The 20,776-nt window shown below is 36.2% G+C and overlaps 1 protein-coding gene across 5 annotated transcripts; it reads left to right on the forward strand.

Annotated features, from left to right (window-relative positions):
* Window positions 1-952: 952 nt before the first annotated feature.
* Window positions 953-20,632, forward strand: LOC105035342 (uncharacterized). 5 transcript variants are annotated; one of them, XM_073243529.1, is made up of 8 exons: window positions 953-1,223; window positions 1,305-1,358; window positions 1,434-1,592; window positions 5,108-5,197; window positions 5,333-5,416; window positions 7,031-7,117; window positions 7,220-7,288; window positions 20,112-20,632. In XM_073243529.1, the coding sequence occupies exons 1-8, from the start codon at window positions 1,131-1,133 to the stop codon at window positions 20,574-20,576; spliced, it is 1,101 nt and encodes a 366-aa protein (XP_073099630.1). In that variant the 5' UTR covers window positions 953-1,130; the 3' UTR covers window positions 20,577-20,632. The 5 variants fall into 5 exon arrangements, with proteins under 5 accessions (XP_073099630.1, XP_073099632.1, XP_073099631.1 ...); XM_073243531.1 differs by having other exon boundaries at window positions 7,034-7,117; XM_073243530.1 differs by having other exon boundaries at window positions 7,037-7,117; window positions 7,217-7,288.
* Window positions 20,633-20,776: the final 144 nt, after the last annotated feature.

Consider the following 20,776-nt stretch of genomic DNA (forward strand, 5'->3'; position numbering starts at 1 on the left):
AGAGAAATAAAGAATAAGATATGAAACTAATGCTGAATAAAAGTGTTTCATCTGTTAACATATGATGATGCATCTCTTTTGATAAGACAGATAATTTATGGATATTTGCATTATTCTGAATACATGAGATTTTATATTTTATTATTTATCTTTATTTTCAGATTATATTATTATACTGGTGTGATATATGAGATTCTTACTGGGCTGTAAAGCTCACACATCTCTATTTCTCTTTTTCTTCTCAGAGTTACAAGATGCTCATGATTGGCTATAGTTTTGATTTGCGAATGAGCAAATGAATAGATAGAGTGTCATGATACATGATCAAAGGATTGAAAGAATTTAATTTATAATTATGTAAGTTTTATTAATTATTATTAAAATTAGATATTATGGATGTTGAGGTTGTAATGAATTATTTTTGGCTTTACATATTCTTTAATGCTTGCTCTAAGGAGTGTGCGGCCATCACGTATCTAACCCAGATATTGAGTTCGGAGCGTGACAATTTTTATTTTTATTTTTTATTTAAAAATATAAAAAAATAAAATTTGACACGTGACATTATGGGAGATTATTCTATAATCTTATATGTCAACACGGAATGTCATCCCTAATACCTATCTATTTCTTTATTATTATTATATAGATAGATAGATTTGTTTATCATACTATTAATTTGTATTTTTATTTTTTATTTTAAAAATATAAAAAATAAATAAAAATAAAATTTGACATGCGGAGTTATAGAAAATTAACTTATAATTTTATATGTCAATATGGAATATCATTCTTAATATCCCTATATCATTTTATTATTATTATATAATTTTTTTTTTATAATCATGAATTTTTTTTTTTTTTTTTTCCGTGCATCCTCCCCTCCCTCATCCCGCTATCCAACCGGGTCCTAGAGTTTACCGTCAGAAACCATGTAAACCATGTACTCCTTGTCTTCTGGTCTTCCTTCGAGCACCTGCCTGGTAATTTCCCCAGCCGAATCCGTGGCAAAGCGTCCTCGGAGATAAATTACCCCATCCTTCCATAAATAAATGCATCATCTCCTCCTAAACTGAAACTATACATCTATCATTTGATTTCCTTCCTCTGATCACCCCCATCTCCAAGCCATGAATCTCGTCTTTGTGCTCGCTTTTCTGCAAACCATCGATGCAACCGCCATCACCTCCTTCCTGAAGGCAAGTAACCAAAGAAGCGACAAGGTAAACTAATTAATCCTCACTCTTAAATCCATATACCAAGATTTCACTAGCTCATCTGTTTCTAATCTTCTATTTTTTTAGTTTAATTTCGCCAAAAACGTGGATGACCGGTTGGCAAACCATGAAGTCCATGAGGTAAATTTCTTCTACTCCCAAGTTGTTTGTGAGTTTCTTTGGAGTGAAAATCGATCCACTTTTGGGGAGCTACAGGAGAGTGATGTTGTGGAGACCGAGAGAGGAGGAGCAGCTGATAACATTGTGCTGATCAGTAAAGCTGAGTACACGGAAGTGCATTGCCTCCCTGGTGCGGCTGGCCCGTTGCGGGTGCGGCAGACGGGTAGCACGCAGGGCTCCCTCGGCAGGAATGAGGTAAGATGGTTATAGGAGTTGATTCGATGATACCCTTCCCGTTTGTTGAGAGAGAGAGGATCCTTGTTTCCTTCTCTTTTTTTCTTCTGATGGAGGGCTTTGAGGCTGTCGGTGAAAAAATTTTCCTTGGTGAGAAGAGTATGAGATGAATCTTTAGGGCCGGTTTCGATTATTGGGCTTCAAATCTCATGGGATTCATGGGTTGGGTCCATACAACCGCTACAAATATTAGATTACGTGCTGGGTTAGGCCTATATTCACAGGTAGCCAAGATTACCTTTTGAGTGGGTTGGCCCGTATCCATTAGGCGGGAAAAAAAAAAAAAAAAAAAAAAAAAGGGACCTCAACTCATAAGAGTTTTCTCCCTGTAGGATTCAGGCCAGCCCACTTAAAAGGTAATTTTGGATGCCTATGAATATAGACCTAGGCTAGTTTGTAATCCAATGCTTGTGGTGGTTGTACTGGTTTGACCTATGAATTTTATGGGATTTTGGGATGATATTTTACTCCATTCCATCGAATACCCAATCTAACCTGAGCTAATGGAGCATGTTTTATCTGACCTATTAAAAGTCGACGGTGGGGACAGGACTTCATTTTAATACTTGGATCTGGGTCAGGTGTGGATAATGTCAATACTCATCTCGAATCCAACCCGATTATATGTAAGCCCTGATAATTACGATGCTTATGATGATAATGGAGAAGAAAAAAATATTGTGATTGATCATGAGAAAGATTCGTGATGTGAAGGGCTGCAAGATACATTGTTGGTTAGTCTTTTTTCTTTAATTGATTGCTTTTCTTTGTTTAAAGGATATTTGACTTCCTACATAGCAATATTTTAGTTTGTTGTTCTTCTAATTGTGGAAAATTTTATGGAATAAATTTTATATCTTTGACTCTTAATTTATTTAATGCTATGTTAAATAGGATGATTTAATTCTATGTTCTTTTTTATTTGTTTGATTTGCATGACAAAATGATTTTTGCAGATTTATACACTATGAACTGTCTCAACCTGCCCCATCCAACTCTACCTGCCATGCCCTTCCTCAAGGCGGGTATGAGTACATGCTACCCAATTTATACCTACCTCATTGCCATCTCTATGAATCTTCACTTTTTTTTTTTCTTATTTTCTTTCTTTCTTTCAATATATAAAGGCATTCTCTCTCTCTCTCTCTATGTGTGTGTGTGTTTGTCTGTATGTATGTACATATATACGTACATATGTATGTATGTATCTATGTATTTTATGTATGTATTTACGTATGTATGTATATATGTATGTATGTTTGCATATATGTAATGCTAAAACCCCATTTGACATTTCTGTTGGAGGGTCTAAAACTGTTTCTTGGATATTCCAAAGCTCTTTTAGTGATTTTAAGGTATTTTGATAAGAAAATGGTCGGAAGAAAAGCTCGAATGTGGAGCTTTTGAACACAAGCTCCGCTTGAGAAGTGTCAAAAATTATCTTTTGGGAGGGGGCCACAGGCAAGAGCTCACTAAGAGCCCTAGATTCGAGTCCCGACAATGAAAATTTTTGAAATTAGTTTAATTTTTTCAATAATTATTTAAGTTGGTCTCTTTTTGTTGCAATAGCCATGTAATTAACAATTTTGAGCTTCAGCCTTATGATGATGATGAGAATCTACTCTTTCCTAACTATTTAAAGATCGATTAACCATGGGAAGAAGGGAATAGAAACAAAGTCTAACATTGAATAACCATGACATGGATATTTTGCATGATCGTATTGAGAATTCTCTTATAAGTCATTGACTTGTTTATTTAGCATATTATGCTTGTAATATAGATATTGAGAAGGTGCACATTTATTCTGTTATCATGACTGTAGATATATGAATAATTTTGTTGTCATTTTGTATTTGATGAACAAAGTCAAATATTTATTTTACTATTAGAATCAAGAACCACTTGGTTTACTATCACAATATTCTTTCTTACATGGTAATCACCTATAAAATATAATTACATTATTTAGATTGAAAATAAAAACAATTTATAAATTATCATTGCTTTATAATAATGGTTTTAATAGTAAAGTATAATAACAATGTTATATAATATAATATAATACAATAATAATTATATAGTACTATATCATATCATATCCTATCATATCATATCTTGATGTATTATATGATAATAATGTTACATTATCATTTTTGTTATATTATTATTGTACAAAAAATATTGTTTGTTATATTATTTAGATTAAAATATCAAAATTAATAATTTATAAATTAAGAAACTTTATAATAACAGTTTTTAGATGATAAATAGTTAGAAATTGAAAGCACTATATATGCAATATTCCTTATTATCATTTCTTGATATTAAAACCACTTTTTTCATATAAATGTAGTTACCAAACAGCAAATTTTCTAGCAAATTCTCTATGTCCAAATCTCTACTACCAACACTTATGCCAAACAAGGCCTAAGACCACTTAGTTGTCATTGTCACTTACAAATGGTGAATTTTCTAAACAGTTGATTGTGATGCCTCATTGTTCTCTGATTTCCTCTCCAATCTTCCCTTTTCCTCTCTATCCATCTCTTAGTCTCTTGTTTGCCTGGATGCAATTGAACCTTGTTTATTATCTTTTTTTGAAACATCATCAAAGAAGATAAGCACAAGAATCGTAAAACCATGCTCAACATTTGAATAACAAGAAAGCACATTTACTTCCCTGACATAGTTTCACGTACATTATAAATTAGGTGCCACAACTTTTAGCACTTTGATGACATCCATCTTAGAGATGGAAAACTCATTGTTGCCCATCCATAGCCATGCCAATGAGGACATCCTTTGGCGTAGCTTAAAGTCCCGTTATTTCTATTGTGTCACTAAGATTTTGAATGATGAGCAATATTGAAGATGATGATCAACTAAGGAAAAAAGGAGCAAAGTTCTCGCTTACCCTTATAGTTGAGATAGTAGAATCTGAATCTTGGAGATATATAAGATTTAGCAAAGGTCAAAACACAAGTATTAGAGTTTATGCAGAAGTGTTTTATTTACATGATTTTTTTTTCCTTTACTAGCATTTGATCAGATTTGTTCTTTAAATGACTGAATTATTGATCAAGTATTTAAGAATTCAATTACTACTTTTACCAAATGATCACAAAGTATTCATGATGTATTCCAAGTTATTGAAATATTGATGTTTTTTATTGTTCTTTAGTAAGAATGATTGACAAATAAGTATCATAAAGCCAAGCATATGCAAGGCTTAGTGGTCATTTTTCTGTTCATGCTTTCATGGTATATATTTGTTGCTATTGGAATTTCTGTAATACAAAAATGCATACATAAATACTAACTTGGAATTTTGTGTGTATATATATATATATATATATATATATATATATATATATATATATATATATATATATATATATATATATATATATATATATATATATCAATTTCTATAAATTTTTTTGAATCAAATAGATTTTATTTCCTTCCCCTAGGAGCATCATCATTCTCTAGCTGGAACATCCTATGGCAAAGAAGATGAACATCATCCCACAACTAGCATGCTTCAGACCCTTCCTGAAGAGGTGAGTAAATACCATGATCATGCATGCAACAATCCATTAGATAACGTCCTCGATGTAAACTATTACCCACTTCTCTCTCTCAAGCAGTATGTTCCGAAGAGTAATATAATGACTCAAAGTTTTGTACAACAACAGCTAGATTTACCAGTGGCAACCATTGGTAGAGATGCACCTGAACCAGCTGATGATAATGGAGTAATCGATATGAACTCAGAATTGGTATGATGATCTCCCAATTATTGAAGTAACTTAGGTTTCTCCATATTCTCTTTTATGATAATCTTGGCAATATGTCCTGTGGTGTAGAAGTAAGCTTTTGACATTCTAATTTTTGCACAACTGTTCTTAAGATTGAATGTCATGTTATTTGATAACTAGCCCCATACAGGTGTTTTGAGTCAGTTGTTCCTCTCATCCTGCTAGTGGGTAATATGTACTGTGGAAATAAAAAAGAAATACACTTCATATTGTAGTCCCTATACACTTTTGGTAGCAATATCCATATTATCAGAACATGTGATGTTTTTTAAAGCTAATATATGATTTTTTTTTTTTTTTTGTCTGTCTTTTAGTGAAAATTACCTACATGAGGTCACCCCATCCCCATCCCCAAAGAAAAAAGAAGAAAAAAAGAAACAAGATTAAAATAAAACGAAATGGTGAATTCCATCTTGTGGGCGGCAACCTTCACCTGAAACATGAGTTCATATTAAAGGTTCTCAATTAAATGATAAAAAATTGTTTTTAGGATTCTTGCTTGAAACATAGTTAATTACATTCATTAATTTCACCTATTAACTCATAAATTACCTCCAGTCAAGCTGGCTGAAAATCTATAACCCTTGCATATGATAAAGGTAATGAATTAAAATAATAAAATTTTATTAATATGAAAAATAGTATAACATTTGATACAACATTAATATTTTGTGAATAAATGAATAAATAAATAAATAATAAGGAGAAAAACTCTCTTCATCTATAGATCGTCAACCCTTATTTGGATTCGTTGTAATAACTTGGATTCCACAAACCATCCGAGGAACACATTCTTACCTAGAATGTGTGCACTTGCTCAAGGGCATGTGTACGTGTATGTTCCATGTAGTATATGTATATAAATATGTAAATACGCATGTTAAGTGCATACCTTAGCATGACAGATTCTCTTTTGTTCAAAACCTAGATGCAAGTTCTATCCTCTAATGAGCAGTATGATCTAGGGCACAATCCTTGGCAATATGAATTGAGACAACGGTGATATATGTTAGTACTTGCATTATCTTCTATTGTAAGTTTGATGCTGATTTTATAAATTAGAATGTATCTTGAAAATTGTTCTATTGATGATTCTTTATACCAGATGCACTGTGTTGTAATTAAAGCAAGTTAAATCTTAGTTTATCAATGATATAAATAAAATAAATGGATCAAAGAGTGATACCATGACCTCAACATTTAACATCTGTTCGTTTACATGATTTTTTTTTTTTTTTTTGCTAGCATATTGATCAGATTTGTTTTTCAAACGACTGAATTATTGACTATGCATTTAATAATTAATAAATACTACTCATACCAAATAATCACAAAGTATTCATGATATATTAGGAGTTACTGAAGTAATTAGTTGTTGCTTAGTAATGATGATTGACAAATAATTATCATAAAACCAATATGCAATATTTTTTTCATGCACTCATGGTATTTGTTGTTATTGGAATTTCGTAATACAAAAATGCCCACATATATGCTGATTTCCATAATTTGCATATGTACATAGCAGTTTCTAAAAATTTTTTAACCAAAGAGAGCTTTGTTGCCTTCCTCTAGCAGCAGCATCGTTCACAAGGTGAAATGTGCTGTGGCGGAGAAGACGAGTGTCCCACAGCTTGTATGCTTCAGAACCCTCCGGAAGAGGTGAGTCAGTACCATGATTACACAGCCAACAATCCATTAGATCAAGTTCACCGGGTAAATTATATTCTGCCTACTTCTTTTTTGGTTCATGTACAACAGCAGCCAGATTTCCCTATAGCTATCACTGAACCAGCTGAAGATAATAGAGCCATCAATATGAACTCAGAGTTGGTATGATGACCTCTCAAATTTTTAAGTACCATAACTTTCTTCAGGTTCTCTTTTATGATTATCTTGGCAATATGATTATTACTAACGATACTATTGTGTCTGAGTAAGCTTTTGACATTGAAATTTTGCACAGCTGTTCTAACTACTGAATTTGTCATGTTATTTGATGATTAGCTCCAGTTAGAGGTTTTTAGACAGTTGTTTCTCTAATCCGACTGGTGGGAACACTTCACATTGTAGTCCTTTTACACTCTTGGTAGCAATATCTATATTACCAAAAAATGTTAATGTCATTTAAATGTGATATATTATATATTTTTGTCTGATTTTCAGTGAAAGGTACCTACGTAAGATCCCCCTCACCCTTACTCCTGGAAGAAAAAAGAGAAGAGAAGTAGCAAGATAAAAATAAAAGGGAAATATTGTGGATGATGATAAATGGTGAATGCAATCTTGTGGGTGACCTTCACTAGATTCGTGAGAAACATGAGATCATGGTTTGCCATACCACCCCTTACCATCTGATATGGGGTGTACCATACTATATTGGTGTCATACCAATATGGCATATTGCTCCATACCAACACTACTGTAGCGTACCGAACCATGTATCAATACTGTAATAGAATGGTATTGGTACGGAATCATGTATCGGGACAATGAACCTTGCATGAGATCATATTAAAGGTTCTTAGTTAAGCATGAGAAAGTTGGTTTTAGGATTCTTGTTTGAAACCTGGTTAATCACATTCATTAATTACACCTACAAACTCACAAACTACCTCTAGTTAAGCTAGCTGAAAATTTATATTGCTTTCAATATGATAAAGACAATGAACTCAAATAATGAATTTTATTCATATAAACAGCATGCAAATTTGTTACAATATTGTTTCATGAATAAATGAATAAATAATAAATAAATAAATAAACTCTATTCATATAGCGATTGTTGACCCATTATGTTCATTTGATCTAATAACTTGGTTCCACTCAAACCATTCGAGGAACACCTTTTCACCTGGAGTATGTGTGCACCTACTCACCAGCATGTGTCCTTGAATGTTATATATGTATATGTATATGTAAATATACATATATACGTACATGCAAAAGCTCTTTGATTCAAAACCTAGATGCAAGTTCAGTGATCCAATGATTAGTATGACCGAGGAAACTCTGCAATCTTTTGCAATGTGAGTTTAGACAATGCTGATGTATGTTATCTTCTGTTGTAGGTTTGATGCTGATTTTATAAATTAGAATGTATCATGAAAATTGTTTAGTTGATGATTCTTTATACTATATATACTTTGTATAAATTAAAGCATGTTGCATTCTTAGTTTGTCAGTGATATAAATGAAATAAATGGATCAAAGGATGATATCATGACTTCGAAGTCAGTTTCCTTGGTGATTGTTTACATATAGGCTAGATTTCTCATGGGCAGCAGCCTGCTAGGATTGTGTAGGTAATGTTGAATCATATGCCGCTGTTTTTGGTTGCACTAACTAATAGTTGGACAAGTATCTGGGTAGGGTTATTTCTTGAGCATCTCACTAATTATTTAATATGGTTAAGATGTTTATGGTATCCAACAAACACCTATTTTGTGTTCAACCATTTTTTCTCTTTTGAGCAAGTTTTTTCTCAAATCATAGCTAAAAATGTGTACAGATATTGCAAGCGCTTGCATGAATGGTTTCACTTCTTTTCGCTTGGCCAAGGGGGAGAGTGTTTGATTCTGGTTAGAGTCAGGTATGAGGGGGTGAGGTAGGTATGAGGTAGAAGGTGGGAATGACCCCTTGTAATCTTACCAAAAAAAAATGTATATATATATCTCTTTCAATCATGGCCATTTTTGTGCTTGAATGCACACTTGTATTGCTAGAAAAGGTGCCTCGACAAACTTTGAATGCACAAGATAAAAATTTGAGCATTAGCAAGATGAAAATTTTCGTGCATATTATATGTGTGATTTATCTTACAATTAGATGTCTAACATGGTATTAGATAACTAAGATATAGCACACTCTGTTTATTGCTTTCAACACCTAAGAGAGAATTAAGGACCTATCTGATTGCTCCTTAAACTAGTTGCAAACAAAGATGAGTTTGGATTGCTTATTCATATGGTTGCTAACTGAGTATGGTGTTGATCAGATAGTAAGAACTTTACTCGCTTGCTAGAAGGATTGACTGTGGAAAAGCACTTTGGAGTGTCTGTACTCCATACTACTCATTTATATGCAATCTTTATAGCATGATATATTCTTTTGTTCTTTGAAAAGCATATCGTGAAGAGTATGTCCATGTATAGTTGTATGTCTAGTGACATCCTTTAGGGAGTCTTTTTAACTTTGTATTTGGTGAGCTATATGTCATGACGTTATCAAAGAAGTCTAGGAATTCACTCAAACTCTACAAGACCCTTGAATCTTCTAGAGTTTCTTAGGACTTTATAGATGTTTCACCCTTATACTAGATGTTTCCAATATATTTTTGGTAGCTTGTACATATCTCCTATCTAGAAGGTTCCAAGTTATAGATGTATGACAAATGGCATAATTCAAGCCGCACTAAATCCTAGCTTAGGTCTATATAACAGAGGGGGCTCCTCATTTGCAACCCCACTTCTTAGAGTAAGAGCTTTCTTAGAGAGGAAACTCTCAAGCAAGATCCGTGGTATTGGAATTGGCATTCATGCCGATAAGTGGGCGGTACGGTATGTTACAATATCATGCCGTCCTATCTCAGCATGAACTGAAGATGGAAAACTAAAGGGGGAGAGGGAGAAGCAGAGAGAGGAAAAGAGAAAGAGAGCAAGGGAGAGGAGAGAGGGAGAGAGATGCTAGATAGGGAAAAAGAGGGAGCTCCGAAGCCCTCCTCTCCTCTAGTCCTTGGGCGGAGCTAAGCCCTATTTCGATTGAAACAGTGTGCCGACTTTACCTAAAGAAACAAAATAAAAATAAAAAAATGACTAAGCCTCTATTTTATTTGAAACAAAGCTCGGCTCTGCCCATTGGACAACTGGAGGAGAATGGTGCTTCCAAGCGCCATATCCTAGCTAATCTGAGGCTTCAAGTTCCCCTATTTTTTGATCTAGGAGATCTATTTTGAGCCAAGGATTGGAATCTTGTTTGGCCCCTATTTGAATCACGGTTAGCTTGCCAAAATCTTTCCCTTGTTATCTTTGTGGTGGCTCGCTTGTTGATGTGCTTGCCGGGTTCTGTCACATGGTGACGATTGACCTCAAGTCCGACTTTGACAACATTGGTCCAAGATAGGGCAACCCCTTGTCTTTATAAATTCGAGACTTCTAACCTCTTTTTACCTCTGGTGGCTGCCCATCTTGCTAGCATGGTGGTTGGATCAAGTTGCCCAGTTGGTGGCCAACCTGAACCCCTTTGTTCATGATGTAAGGAATATTTTGGTTGACATCAGTATGGTCCAAGGTGGAGAAGTTCAGCATGACCGACCTCCACATCCCAGACATGAATGACCTGAAACCATGATCGCAATGATCTACGATAGCCGACGGTAGTTATGCTTGCAACCATTATCGCATGGATAAGGCACTCGAAACCGCTAAATGATGTGGCTAGCCATTATGGGCCATTTAAGCCATGATCTAGCCATTGTGTGCAGTTCTCTACATGCACCACTTGTCGTGGAAACGGTCACTGACCTCCCTTTATCAATAGAGGGAGGTAGGAGACCCTTAGGTAAGCCTCTCAAGCCCTCTCTAGAGCTTTCATTCTCTCGCTCTCCCACTATTCTCTCGCCCTCACCAAAAAGACCCCAGCAAGAGGAGTTCTTTGCAAGTTCAATGGTTAATACAGGAGCTTCAGCAACCTCACCAATCTCAATTGACTTTGGCCCTACCAACCTTAGCTTGACCTCGGAGTTCAACAGCAACAATTTTCATTATTCTACCCTTGGCTTAGACCTACTATTTTGGCCTTAAGATAACTTTGTTTTATCTTCCTTTCTCCCCGTTCCTCTCTCAGCTCTGTTGACTCTGTTGTCACCTCTGTGGCCGGCAGTCAACGTAAGCCACTCAACCGTCAGATCCGGTTCTACTTTCCCTCATTATATCTCCTCTTTGCAGCCTCTTCATTTTCCCCTTTGGTCGCTCAATCCGATTGGACACCATCTCATGGCTGTGGCTGCCTCTCTTCTTCTCTGTTTTCATGTCTTCTCTCTGTCCTCTCTAATGCCCCTCCACCACTGGATCACCCATAATGACCTTTCTATTGATTGACCTTCATGTAGCCTCATTTGATCGGACCATCAGTAGCCTTGATCATGTTGTTCCCACTTGGATCAAACCCCTACTCCTGATCTTGTTGATTGCCACTCAGTTCTGATTTGGATTCAGGATGTAGGAACTACAAGTTGGTTGGCCTTATTCATGATCTCTTTTTTATTTTAACCTGGTGATCTCAATTTGTAGGGGTGCAATCATTTGTGCAGGAAGCTGTGTAGTGCGGGTTTTACACTTGAACCCTTGGATTTCAATAAAAGTCTTGATTCCCTCTTATAACTAACTTAAATAAATAAATTTGAATCAGTGATGATTGGAGAAAAATGTAAGGTTTTAGGTTAATTTTGTTGGATGGCCGGATACCTTATTTTTGATGATTTTTTTGATGTTAAATTATTTGAACTTGTTAGGCATATGGTTGGAATTGTAGTGTAGTAGTGGGTTTGTTGTCAGCCCATTCCCCTTGCATGTTCTTCTATTAATCGAAATTATGTGTAAATATATAAGTATCTTTTGTATTAATTATAAGTGTATTTGAGTTTGCATGCATCATGATATGATCATGTTTTGATGGAATCATTGTTTAAATGGATTATAAATCTAGCATGAGATAAAGATTAATTTAAAATGGGTATTGAACTTGTCACATTGGTTATAGATAGCCAGTCACAGGCAAGAACACGTTACGTGTAATTAGCCGTGGCCAAGATTGCGATACGTGTAGCCAGCCATGGGTAGGAATATGGCAAGTGAATAGTCAACCACATGCAAGAATATGATGTCTGAATAGCTAGCCATAGGCACGAATGGAGCAAGTGATTAGCTATCTACACGCAAGAACGTGATGTATGAATAGCCAATCATGAGCATGAATATGGTATGTGTAGCCAGTTATAGGCAAGAACGTGACACGATTCACCGGTCATGAGAAGGAACATGGCATGACTAGTCCAATATTGAAAATATGATTGGACATCTTAGGATTGTCAATGAGTTTCACTTGAAATAATTGATGGAAAGACAATTGAAAATATAGCTGCGATAATTACTATTGCTAGCATATTTTGATGTATTTGGTTTTATCAGATGGCATCCATATTTTGTTTATTGCTCATTTGATGATATATACATGTCATCACATTATGCTCGATAATCTCAATGGCTATATTAAATATTTTCCTTTTATCATTGCATTATGTATATTGGCGTACTTGCATAGGGAATTTTTTACTGAGCTAGCTTGCTCATATCAGTTGTTTGATGATTTATTTTAGAGCCTCAAGAGCATAGTGCTTGGCTGAAGTTGGGTCAACTAGTGAGAGATGGAAGAAGAAATAAAAGTTTTCCAATACCATTGGATATTTGTAGTTGACTTCTTTATTATTATTGGGTTCAATGGTTCTTTTGTAGAACAAGATTTATGTTGTGAGATTTGTCCAACATGCCTTGCATATTCTTTTGGGGCATTACCCTAGGAAGTGTGTAGCCATATCATTTGGTCAAATTGAGTAATGAGTTCGGGGCATGATAGAAATGATATCAGAGCCTAGATTTTAGATCCTTAGGGCTTAGGTATTTGTTAACTTAGAGTGAGGTAGAATTTAGAGTATAAAGGGATGCCTTGGAACAATTTTCTATATTTAAAAAAAAAAAAAATAATCTTAGTGCTAAGAGACTGTTAATTGAATTATGGTGCCTAATCTTCTCTTATGGATATAAGCTGAGGTCCCTAAGGTTTCAATTAAGATAAGTGTAGAGGGATTGCATAATTAAAACTCTTGGATAAATGCACTGAGCCCAGGTCTAAGTGAACTAGCATCGAGGCTAGGTTGTATGGATGGGATATGGTGTGTTATTAATTTCTCTTGTCATTTAAGTTATTCTAGATTCTGAACTTGATATGGGTATAGATTGTAATAGCGATTTTGATTTTGTCGAAAATTATTTTGGGTCGAAAAAAATTCCGGTTTCATTAAGAAGTTGTTTAACATGTGTCTGTTAAGGAGTCCTATAGTATTAGAAAATCAAGCAATAAATTGTAGAAATTGGATGAATTGGAACTGTTGAGATGTTTTGTTAAGAAAGAGGCAATTGAAAGAAAATTGGTTGAAAAGTGTACTCGAGGATATTTGAATCCTTTAAAAATAGTAGTTAAGATAAATTTTTGGTTCAAGAAAGGGACAAAAATATGGTTTACAGCTCAAGACGAGAGTTCTTGAAAAGAATGAAATTATTAAAATTATAATGATTAATTCCTTTTTTACTCAATGTTTCAAGAACTTGATAAACCCTTTGAAGAAGTTAAATTATATGTATCTGTTAGGAATATAGTAAATTGTAAATAGAGTTACTAAGTCGATTTATTATGAGATCATAGAACCTGTCTTGGTGAAATTTCAAATAATTTTTGGACCAAAGTGAGGGATTTGTTTTTGTGATAAATTCTTTTAAAGTCAGTTGGATTTATAAGTTGATCATTGGTCTTGTATCACTATTATTGAAACTGTTGGTGAAATCTAGTATTGAGTAGAGAATTTAATTTTGAGAGTTCTACATGAGTTTATTAATAGAGGGAGAAGATTTTTAGACGGTTGTTGAAAATGTTAGAAACCTCTAGAAAAGATAGTCAATTTGAGAGACAAGTTCATTTCGGAATCTTTTTGATTCGTTGAAGCATAGAGTCAACCTTTCTGAAGAAATGGTTGATCTTGAATTTTTTTAATGGAATTGTAAAGGGAATCCAAGGTTAAGTTATCTCAAATCACATGTAGATTATGGTAAATTGTTCACACAATAATATCATGTGAATATCTTACACCCATCACTTGTCAAGATCTAGTTGGATTTTTGTTATATTGACTTGGATACATCCATGACCTTTTTATAAATCATGACCAAGATATCCTTATGATCATGAATTTGCAAGATTTAATTGCAATTAATTTCATGATTTAGAAACATTCTACTTTATCTAGAATACCATTGATTTCGATCGTTAATTGAATTAGTAAAATTGTAGTCTCGGTCCTTTTTTTATGATCTTAAATATTTATCTATCATAACAACCATTTGAACAAGTGGGGATGTTGTCAATCTAAAAGTTCTTTATCGCATGATTCTTACATTGATTTTGATTCAGATTGCTTTTTCTCCTAGACTTTAGTTCATATTGTTGTCCCTATCTTCTTGCCACATGAGCAATATTTGGGTAGTTTTAGTGAATCCAAAAGAAAATTTTGGTGGGTATGGATCATAGTGGCATAATAGAAGCATTGTGGCTTAAGCTATTCTAAAGGTAGTCATGTCTCTTTGATCCTAGTGCTATATGTTTTTTCTATCTATTTTTGCTGATAGAAGTGGTGCAATGTGCTTGAACCATGACCATATCTATACTCCAATTAGTGGTATAGTCTCAATGGACCGTAAGTCTTGAAATCCAGAGTTAGTGATGGAGAATGATGGTAGATTTGCTATCTTGGGTAATAAAGGATTGGTTATCATTGACTTAGAACTCGAGGTCATGAAATGGATTGAGTATCCCCTTAGATTTTGAAGGATTCAATTTGTGAATTTTGAGGACAAAATTTTTTTACGGGGGGAAGAGTATGATAACTTAGCCCTTTAAACCAAGTGAGACCCAGCCCGAATCATCAAGAGACCCAGCAAGATCTCGGCTACATGGACTCAGTGGTGAAACTACAGAGTGGGGAATCAAACCTGATTCCTGGCTAAAAAAAGTGGTGAGTGGTTGCAGAGAGCCTTTCTAGGAAGGATCGAAAGCTTGGATCCTCCACCGAGTCCTTGCGCATGATCATTGGAAATTGCCTCCTCTTTCCTTTTCATTCTTTCCTCCTTCCCCTACTTCACCATTGGCCTCTGATCTCTCTCTGGTTCTCAAGACCCCTTTTGGCTCTCTATCACCACTGCTGTGAGGATCCATGCGGGCGTGCATTTAGTTCCACATCAATTATTCACTGAAAAGATCTTGGATACTTATTTAGGGCTAAAGAGCCCAAATAATACCTTTCAGCTAATCTTTTTGGGCAAAGTCTTAGGTTGTTATAAATGATATCAGAGTTGATCCAGCCTATAATTTATGTGGACTAAGGGATACTCAACATGGATTCATTGGGGCTAACCACGGGTCGAATGATGTTTATGAATGAATGCATGGATTTGGATCTTTAGCCTGACAAAGATGCCAGGGCTTGATGGAGAGAGTATGTGAGGATCCATGCGAGTGTGTATTTAGTCCCACATCAATTATTTACTAAAAAAATTTTGGATACTTATTTAGGGCCAGAGAACCCAAATAATACCTTCTAACTAGCCTTTTCAGGTGAGGTCTTGGGTTGTTACAACTACTCTATATTGAAGTTGAAGCTGCTAGCTATTGCCTTGGCTCACTCTGATCTGGCCTCCATGTTCCTCCCTTGCTTCAAGACTTCGATCTGGTATGATACTAAGCTAGGCTTGACTCTAAAACAACCCAAATACATAAAAAAGAGGAATGAGGTCTGACTCTAGCTCCTCCATGACTTCATCAGAGGCTAGGAAACCCTAGCCTTCATCGCCTATAAAGATCAATTCCCCTCCTCTTGAGGCATTAGTGGTTCACCATCGTTGGAAAAAAATTCTTGGCCCTGCCAGAATAGCCATCACTACATCATTGCCTCTCCGCTCATCGTTGTCCTTTTCCTCATCTCATCCTTACCTTGAGTAGCCACTATTGGTTGGGATCTCATCAAGATGTCGCCGCATTTTCAAACGACTAACCGACCCCCTATGTTATTCTTGCTTTTTCCTCCTTGTCCGCTATCCACCTACTTTGCCTTTGTGTCTCTGGTCTTGGCTGAGTTCTCTTCGACCTTAGATGACTATGCAATGGAGCTCAGCCGTTGGTGGGCGATTGAAGCTTGATCGAACACGGTCACCCTAGTCCCCTATTTTCCCTTGCTTTTTCTTTCAATTTTTGTTTTTCATCCAGTCGGCCACCACTGCTGCCAGCCACCACCACTGTTGGTTTTGGACATCGCCATGGGCCACCACTCTCTAGCCATGGCCATTGCTTGGACATGCCCTCTTCTTTTCCTTCGATGTGAAGAAGAGAGAGGCACCATGTCTCCATCGTTTCTCTCTCTCTCATCTCTTCCTTTCTCTCTACATGATTTAGCAGACTTGTTGGAGGGATCGAGACTCCTACTTTGTAGACCCTAGGCTAACCCCAGTAGAGAGTTTTGGACTAGCCCTTTTATTATCATGCTGCATGTTGACTTCCACCCGGTCAATGTTGAGCACCCTTGAACCTCACCATTGATGACCTTCTCTTGCCCTTCTTACTTTGACACCTCTCTATCATGCCCCAACCCAATACCCGGATCGGCCACGCGATACAGCTGCACACTTCCTAGGCAAGGGTCTGACAATGGCAACTATGGCAGGAGCAAGATTTTTTTTTTTTTTTCTGATGATGGGAACCACTCTTGCCACAAGAGAGGGGGGGGGGAGGAATTGACCTTTATAGGTGATGGAGGCTACGCTTTCCTAGCCTCTGATGAAGTTGAGGAGGAGCTGGAGCTAGACTCTTCCGACTCAAACAGGGGAACCTCACCCTTTTGTATTCATATTCAGCCTGTTTCAGAGTTAGACTAGTCAATCGACCAGGCCTGCGGGCTGTTGGGCTGGGCCTCACAAAAATTGCTTTGGAGAGGTTGAAAACTTGATTTCTAGCAAAAGATAAGCACATATCTTGATTTTTAGGTGCTGAGCATATTTATATAGAAGAAGAATATTTTGCAAGAATGATTTTTTTGTTATTCTGTAATTTTTTGGCTTAAGTTGCTTGTACTAGAGGCTGTTGAAAAATGCTAGGATAATCAAGAAGCATAAGACATTGCTTTTTATTTCAGTCTTTCATAAGAGTATTGAGCACATAAAAGTGAATTAGTAGTATATTTATGATAGTAGTGTTAAACAACATCTAGTCACATCATTCACTAATTCCCAAAATCATGTGACTGATCTGTTCCAGAAAAAGGTTCCGAAGAAAACAATAGTATTGGTATTTTTCAAGGCTAGAGGACTTAAATATTTAGATCCTTCTGGGAGTTCCTAAAGATTTGTTAGTTTTGTTACATGACAAACTGTGGATATTATCCGCAGCGTATGTGGTGAATTTAAGATAGTCCTTAGCCACCTGGTTTTGGACCTGAACAAATCTCATAATAACTTATAAGTGCACAAACATTATGATCATTCAAGCATAAACTCTCTCTCTCTCTCTTTCTCTCTCTCTCTCTCTCTCTCTCGGTCTTTTTGTGGGGTGGGTATGAAGGCCTCCATCCTATGGCTTGTTGTGATCTTCTGACTGCCTTTAAAGCTACACACCTCGTTGGCAGTTTTTTTCCTATTCCATATTTACATGCATATGAAGGCTTCTCAGATGCATTCCTTGGAAATTATATAAATGTTTTCCAGTTTTTGCTCTGTTAATTATTAGGTGCATCATTTGAGAGAACTTTGAGATGAATGAAGCCATGTAGGTAAGGATTGTCAGTGGGATGTGTACTACTTTACCTCTGCTCCAATGGTATATATTCAGAAAATTAAGTAAGACTTATTTTTTCCTTGTAAACTAGAGAGAATCGTATAACATTGGTTTACAATCTCTTTCCTTTTCAAGTTCCGTTATGGAGAATTTTTCACATTACAGATAGAGTTGTTGAGGGTCTCATCTTAGTGAAAGGACTTAGAAATTGTACAATTGCATGTCATAACTATTCATGAAGTATTCATGCTTTCATGTTCTTACAACTATTTAAGTACATACTTGAATAATTAATTATGCCATTGCTTGTCTCTCATGCTTCTATAATTTTTCATATGTAATGATCTCAAGGTCGGCGGAACCAGTATCGATGGTCGGATCAGCTGGCCGATGGTACGATACGACATGCCTCTGTTCCGTTTCGAACCGAGGCCAACCGACGAAAGAAAACACGGACGAATCGGAGAAGAAAAAGAGAGAAAAAGAGAGAGAAATAGAGAGGGGAGGAAGAAAAGAGGGAGGAGAATTCGTCGGAGGGGCCGTCGGAGGGCAGCCGTGGCCATCGGGCGGCGGAAAGGGCTCCCGCAGCTCCGCGCAGGGAACAGGGACGATCCGCGGGAGCCCTTTCCGCCGCCCGACGGCCACGGCTGCCCTCCGACGGCCCCTCCGACGAATTCTCCTCCCTCTTTTCTTCCTCCCTCCCTCTCTCTCTCTCTATTTCTCTCTCTTTCTCTCTTTTTCTTCCCCGGCATCGGCATGTGCCGTTTTGCATGCCGGAACTGTCTCGATTCTCCATCGGGATGGTTTACCACATCCCGTACCGAGCGGTTCAACCCGATACAGCATTCCTTGAATGATCTTCTAAATGTAGACAAATGTCCACATATCAGATTTTCTAAAGTCACCTTTTTATTTTTAGTTTTGAGAATTTTTAGTTTCCTATCACCTAGCCAAATTAGGGCTTATATTTAGACCTGCAACCATGCCAGATAAAGCAATGAACTTGTCAAAAGAAAAAAGAAAATGCTTCTAGTTGCGGCAATTAACAGTTGCAATCTAAGCCACAAGGATGCCTGCAGTGCTTTCTTTTTATGTGGTAATCTCATTAAAATGATGATACCTCCTGGTTTTGGAGGTGAAAGGGAGTCATGAATTCGCTAATAAAGATATTTTATTGACATGGTAGGGCAAGCTTACGAGGATTTGTTTGAAAAGTGATCAAATAAATCTTGAGGGGCCTCTGCATCATTTTTTTTTTTTTTTGAGTGCATGGATCTCCAGAACATTGGCAGTTAGATACATGCCTTGTTCGTGGCTATTATTCCAATGGACGGTGGTTGTTTCTTATCAAAGAAAAGAGTGAAGACTTGTGTGGGCAATCCCACATTGGCTATGTACTGAACAAATTTTGGGTACTTAAACAAGGCTAAGAAACCCAAATAATACTTTTTAGTTAGCTTTTTTGGGTGTGATCCTGGGTTGTGATAAATGGTATCAAAGCGAATCTGAACCATGATCCATGTGGACTAGGGGACACTACAACATGGGCCCATTTAGACTAGCTATGAGTCGATCATGGTATTTATGATTAAATTTGTAATACTTATGGATGGATTTGGATGCTTCGCCGAGTAAGGATGTTGGGGCTTAGATAGGGAGAATATGTGAGGACTTATGTAGACTATGCACTGGATGGTTCTTGGGTACTTTTATAGGGCCAAAGAACCCATAATATCTTCAAACTAGCCTTTTCGAGGAGATAATGGGTTGTGACAAAAAGGATATATTTTTCTATCTAAAATCAGATGTAGTCATGGTACTATCTTGGCTTGTAAGTAGTCAAGTCAGTTATTATTTTTTCAAATTATATTTGGATTATATTCATCGCCATTTTTACTAGCTTGTATCTTGTTTTGGATGCTTTACTATTATACATATTGTTACGTTAATATCCGATGTTACTTTTTGTGATAAATTTGAAATTGGAGCCACTTTATCCAAATTCTAGGACGGACGAGAACAAAGACATAGAGAGATAGAAGTAGAAGAAGAAATGAAGCACGCCTTAAAATTTTCTTATTTTTCAACTGGCATTGCTGGTGCTGGAATCGTTGGCATTTTCTCTGGATATCTCGGAGCTCAAACAGGACAGGCCCATACAATCCATCTCAAGGTCTGCACCTTCTTCATGCTGGCCACCTTCATAGCCGGGGCCAGCATGCTGGTTCTGACATTCCTTCATCTTAGCAGCCGGGTCTCTATTAAAATCTTCAGAAGCCTCAAGTATACAACATTGGGGTTTCTAACCCTTACAATGTTTGATATTTCCTTTTTTTTGCTAAAGAATTTTGCCATTCTTGCCTTTGTTCCCACATTGTTTGTGGTGATGATTGCGTTCTTTATGGCTTTATGCCATAATGGGCTTCCATGGAGTCATCACCAAGGCAATAGTAGTATGTCATTTGATCGTTGATTTAAGCTGCTTGAAACATTTGGATGATATAATAGAGATGTTGCTTATTTCTTCCATTTCAATGTCAACCGAATAGAGAGAACAAATGGGGAATATATATTTATATTATATTCTCTTTATAGCAAGGTAGATGTACTATAGATGTTGCTGATTTCTTATTTGTCAATGTTAATGGTCTTTATCAATTGATAGACCAAGTT

This window comes from Elaeis guineensis, chromosome 9, assembly GCF_000442705.2.
Source record: "Elaeis guineensis isolate ETL-2024a chromosome 9, EG11, whole genome shotgun sequence".
NCBI classification, from domain to species: domain Eukaryota; kingdom Viridiplantae; phylum Streptophyta; class Magnoliopsida; order Arecales; family Arecaceae; genus Elaeis; species Elaeis guineensis.